At 40.5% G+C, this 5,455-nt stretch overlaps 1 protein-coding gene across 1 annotated transcript; it reads right to left on the reverse strand.

Moving 5' to 3' along the window:
• Positions 1–3,983: 3,983 nt before the first annotated feature.
• LOC101303144 (aquaporin TIP1-1-like) lies at positions 3,984–5,230 on the reverse strand. Its single transcript, XM_004304430.1, has 2 exons — positions 4,780–5,230; positions 3,984–4,686 (listed from the first exon to the last, which is right to left on the reverse strand). The coding sequence occupies exons 1-2, from the start codon at positions 5,161–5,163 to the stop codon at positions 4,309–4,311; spliced, it is 762 nt and encodes a 253-aa protein (XP_004304478.1). The 5' UTR covers positions 5,164–5,230; the 3' UTR covers positions 3,984–4,308.
• Positions 5,231–5,455: the final 225 nt, after the last annotated feature.

The following is a 5,455-nucleotide window of genomic DNA, read 5'->3' on the forward strand; positions in this document are numbered from 1 at the left end:
AAAAATGATGGTGTTAAAACTAAATATTTGATCGAAAAGTTAGTCGGCTTTCCTCGGTTTCTTCTATCTTTATATATAGTTCGGATCTAGAGAGGACCTCGTTAAACTCTTAAAGTAAAGATGTATTTTGTTCTAGCATGTATTTTGACAATCAAAGCCACCAAATACCTAGCTACTTACCCACATATGAATCCTACAAAAAATTAGCCAAAATGAAAAACGTTTAACCATTTGATTAGCACAATATTTGTTTTAATTTTATCTAACGGTCTACAATTGTTTACGTCAATTTGAATGACCAAATGATTATGAAATTAGTTGAAATTTTGTATACATGTTTCTTGCATATGAATCTAGAGGATCAACGGTTGAGATAGTTAAGTAAAGTCATCTACTAATGTAAAATAGTAGAAATCCTCAAATTTTAAAGTAAAGAGGTCTTCTTTAGATCCTCCATATATGTATATATATATACACACACACGGAGCCGTTCCAAATAGGACATCCGCACAACCCTTAAAGGGTGGACGTCCCTCCGTTCTTCACCGGACAGCTCCGACGATGGCGCGCCTTCACTCGAGCGGACACCAGTGGCGTCCCCGATCACTTTCTCTTCCCGGCAAGATCGATTTGAAGGTCTAGGCAGCAACCTCCACCCAAAACTTCAAACAAGATCGATCTCATCAGAAAACTGGAATTCGACGGACTCGCCGGGGAGAGAAAGTGATCGGGGACGCCTCTGGTGTCCTCTCGAGTGGAGAGGCGCCGTCGTCGGCGCCGGACGGTGGAGAACGGAGGGACGTCCGCACTTTAAGGGCGTGCAGATGTTCGTCCTTTGATCCGGACTGTTATATATTATATATATATATTTCTTTTTCTTTTTTTTTTTGATTCAGGGTTAGTTTAGTATTGTTGTGACTTTTAAAAAAAAAATTGCTACTACTGTACTACGAAAAATAATCAGCTGTGAATTAAAACAGTTTTGTGATTAGTAAATATTAGTTTTAAAAGTGTTGCCAAGATAAAATTTATTAATTTCTAGTGTTTTTAGTGACAGCTGCTTTTAAAATTTAAAAGCAACCTGAAAGCTGTTGCAAATGACCTGTAATTTTAAAAAAAAAAACTGATTTTATTTCATTTACCAAACACTATAAAATCTAAAAATTCGGATAGAAACTGATTTTTTTAAAAGCGATTTTTGTGACAGTTTCTTTTAAAAATCTAAAAGTTCGGATAGAAACTGATTTTTTTAAAAGCGATTTTTGTGACAACTAGTTTTAAAAGTAACTTTCAGGTTGCTTCTAAAAGCTGCTGCAAATGACCTGTAATTTTCAAAAAAAAAACCTTTTTTATTTCATTTACCAAACATTATAAAATCTAAAAGTTCGGATAAAAGCTTATATTTTTAAAAACGAAACTATACCAACCTAGGCCTCAGTCCTTCTATCTCGAGTTTCTTCTATATTGAACTAGCTTAATTATTCTGTACAAATTCTCGGTCCTTGATTATGTAATCGACTGATAGTTAGAGTAGGAAGAGGCGTGAGCATATCTAATAATTCTCCATCCACATCTCCTTACCAACTTCATGGATCGCATTCTAATAATTCTATTTCGGCCAATAATTAATTCTGGCAATTGGTGCATGGGACACAGGACACTGATGGATCATATGCAGTTGGTCGGCTTGTAATATTTGGGAGCTTTTGAGTAGAGAAAGCACTTATATCAGAAGCATTTTTTGTTAGACTTCAGACTAAAAGCACTTGAAAAATTGGTCATCAGGAACAGGAAGCAATATGGACCCGAGCTTTTTTTTTTTTTCCTAAAAGCAGAAAAGAGTACGTCCAATGTGACCTGCAATGATCAACTCCATAAAAACAGTTCATATGTATGTAAACAGTGCTACGTACCCAACTGGCATGGACTGGAGTGGGAAACTCACAGACTCGATCGATCACATCCTTGCTTTGCTTGCATGAGTTAAAATCGTCGACGTTCATCGACCAGGTCCTCCGGTTTTGGTCCGCTATTAACAAGAGATACCACAATTTACTGATTGATCGACCAAAACCATCCGTTGCTTTCATGAGTTTGAAGTTTTGATTAACATTAATGATTTTGAAAACAAATGAGTGAACATCAAATTCTTATCAGAATAGGTTTTGATAATCACTGTTGCAGAAAGTTACAGTATGGCGATGGAGTCGTGGACGGTGAGGAATGGGAGTATGGGACCCCAAAATCTTTGAAAGAATATTTCCGGCTTTGGAAGGTAGCAATATTTATCCAATGTGGTCAGATTCAAATCATGTCCTGAAGTTGTACAAGTGATGAGATCTGTCGACGGCTTACCGCTTATGAGTACAAACTGCGGCCCTTCATATATAATTGTTTTATTTTTTGGCTCATGAAGAAGCCCCTATGAAGTTCAAGATTCATCGATCAGTAGATAATATATGAAAATAATAATTTGACACACTTAAAATAAAGAGAATTCTATGAAAAAAGCCATAGGTTAAATGTTTAACAAGGCTAGCCACCTCCAGCATCATATATATATATGACCGGAAAACTGGCTAGCAATAGCTCGATCGACAATGACTCAGTGGGAAGTACTATTGTACCTACTGATATTACGCACTTCGTTTAAATTTTCAACAAGAGGGTGAGAATACTTGTGCTCCTCATGATACTAATCTTTCAAAAACAAAACCATTACGTTACATAAATATTTATATAAAATATTTTCCTAGTAATGAATACGTTGATTCAACGACTGGCAGTGACTGAGCCAAAAATTATAAATGGGTGGTGTCACTAAATGTTATTAACCCGAACATGAACTCATTCTTATTAGGTCTTCATATAGCTCCGCCACGTACTGATGACCGGAAAATATCGTCAAACTTCCAGCTGCCGATGATCGATATGAACTCGATCAGGAGCACTGTAGAAGGCTCCGGAATATATAGTGGCTAAGAACAGAAAGGTGGACAAATGAGTTGAAGCTTTCAGCTTTAGGGTACGAAAACGAAAGCAGCTGCAAGCTAGCTTGCAATACATGCTAAAAAAAAGAGAAGTGAGGACAAGGTTTGTTGGGGCCGGTACTCCACATAATGATGCAACTTCACTCCAAATAGGTCCAGAACTTTCACGTGTTCTGCTTCAAGAAAGTTCATGATTTGGTAATCGATTTTATCAGGAATCTCTATGTGAAAGGTAAAACATAAGTAGGCTAATGCCAATATGCCATATGCATTTCTCGATCGGTCTTTAATTTCTATCACTTTCATTTTCATATGGGCGGTTTTCCGATCAAACTGTTCTCCTTCCAGACCACAGGTTTGCATATGCGTGATTGAACATGTAGATCACGTTTGAGTTTCTTAAATTGACCTCCATGGATTTCTTAATTGGTTTGAAAACCTTATGTTCTTGTTCTACATCAATTGTCAGATTCGACCTACGCTATTTCTCCTTGACTCCTGGTGCGTTACGTTAAGTAATTAACATTTGGCCGATGAGCACAATCTTAGTTCAAATCATCGACCTACCTAGCTAGATTGACTTGATTAAGAATACTCGATCTTTAAATGATTTGTTATGACTTCATATCTATGATAACGGTGATCACTTGACAAAAAATGACTATCATTTATGCCATACATAGGATTAATTTTTCACCAAGTCGATCTTAAGAAATCAAATTATTATTATTTTTTGTCACCGGCTCCTATTCTCACATGACTAGAGATAGCCAGGTTGGGTGGTTGTACCTCCTGGCTAGACCGAGTTCCAAACCCCTAATATACAGGAAATATATCACCCACCGAATTTGTAACTTAAGTGTATCCGGTTAGTCTCTTGTGCAGTTGTGCTAGCTAGCAGTAATTCAAAAGATAGGCTTTTTACCTACAGGTGACAAACACAAGTGAATTATACTGATTAATATTCAAAACCCCACCTAGTTCTAGCTTTTTCCATAACTCTAGGGTCCAGTTGATCAACAGTACTATGTACAAATTATTGAGAAACAAAAGTAGAAAATCCAAGGAGCATGCATAGTGATTTCAAACTACAGAAAAAAGAATTCGGAACTTGTAGAAAGTTGAATTAATCATACAACCAAAGCATACAGAATAATACAATCATTACCAACCCCCATTCACTCCAAAAACAAAACCAAATGCTTTTCCCAGGAGCAAACCAACGAGGATGACAATGATGATCATAACTTCAAATTTCTTGGGATGAAAAATCGAAGCACAAGAAATCCAAACAAGAAAAATAAAAACTCATTTTCTTCTAGGCGTATTCACCGCCGGGCAGTGGCTCGTGGCCGCTGTTGTTGATGAAGAAGAACTCGTAAACAAGCCCGGCGAGGCCGCCGCCGACCAAAGGTCCGGCCCAGTAGACCCAGTGGTTCTCCCAGCTCCAGCTCACCAAAGCCGGTCCAAAAGACACGGCCGGGTTCATGGAGGCTCCGTCGAATGCTCCACCAGCCAAAATGTTGGCGCCAACGATGAAACCAATCGCTATGGGCGCGATTGTTCCCACGCTCCCCCTCTTGGGGTCAACCGCGGTGGCGTAGACGGTGTACACCAGCCCGAACGTCATCACGATCTCGAAAACGAACGCGTTCCACACTCCAACTCCGGAGGAGAGAGCAAAGGCAGAGGTGGTCTGCGAAGCACGGAATCAAGACCAGTTAAGCTAACTAGGTCATATGATATATAACTGTAGTGACTAACTTAAAGAGGATGCTTTAGAACTGACCTGGCCGTTGGTGACGAACTTAAGAAGCAAGCAAGCGACGGTGGATCCGAGGAGCTGAGCGATCCAGTAGAGGATGCCACGCAGGAGAGAGATGTTACCTCCGACGAAGGCGCCGAAGGTGACTGCGGGGTTGACGTGTCCGCCGGAGATGTTGGCTGCGACCGAGACGGCAACAAAAAGACCAAAAGCGTGAGCTAGAGCAGCGGCGACGAGCCCGGCAGGAGTGGTGGCGCCGTCGTCAGTGAGCTTGTTGAAGGCCATGCCGGAGCCTTCGCCGGCGAAGACGAAGATGAGAGTGGAGATGAACTCGGCAAGCCCGGCCTTGAGGGCGTCCGGGTGGTACGCATCCTCGGGTCGGCCCACGGCAATGTTCTGGATCGGCATGGCGGAGGTTTGAAGCTAACTAGTTGAGCGGCTACTACTTCTCTTCTAGTTGTGAGTGAGGAGTGAGAGTTTGGTCTTAGAGTCTGGTAGTACTTATATTGAACTTGACAGGGGAGAGGTGACCGGCTAGGGGCGGTTGCCGGTGGGAGAAGGGATTGGAAGGGAGAATATGATTGGTGGACAGGCTGTGAAAATAGCGAAATAATTGGAAAGAGTTTGGAAATTTTTTGGTTTCTTATTTTTGAGACTATCTGATCTTTTTGTTCATACAGCGAAGCACTGCGCCGCGAAA

Source organism: Fragaria vesca, linkage group LG6, assembly GCF_000184155.1.
Source record: "Fragaria vesca subsp. vesca linkage group LG6, FraVesHawaii_1.0, whole genome shotgun sequence".
NCBI classification, from domain to species: Eukaryota; Viridiplantae; Streptophyta; class Magnoliopsida; order Rosales; family Rosaceae; genus Fragaria; species Fragaria vesca.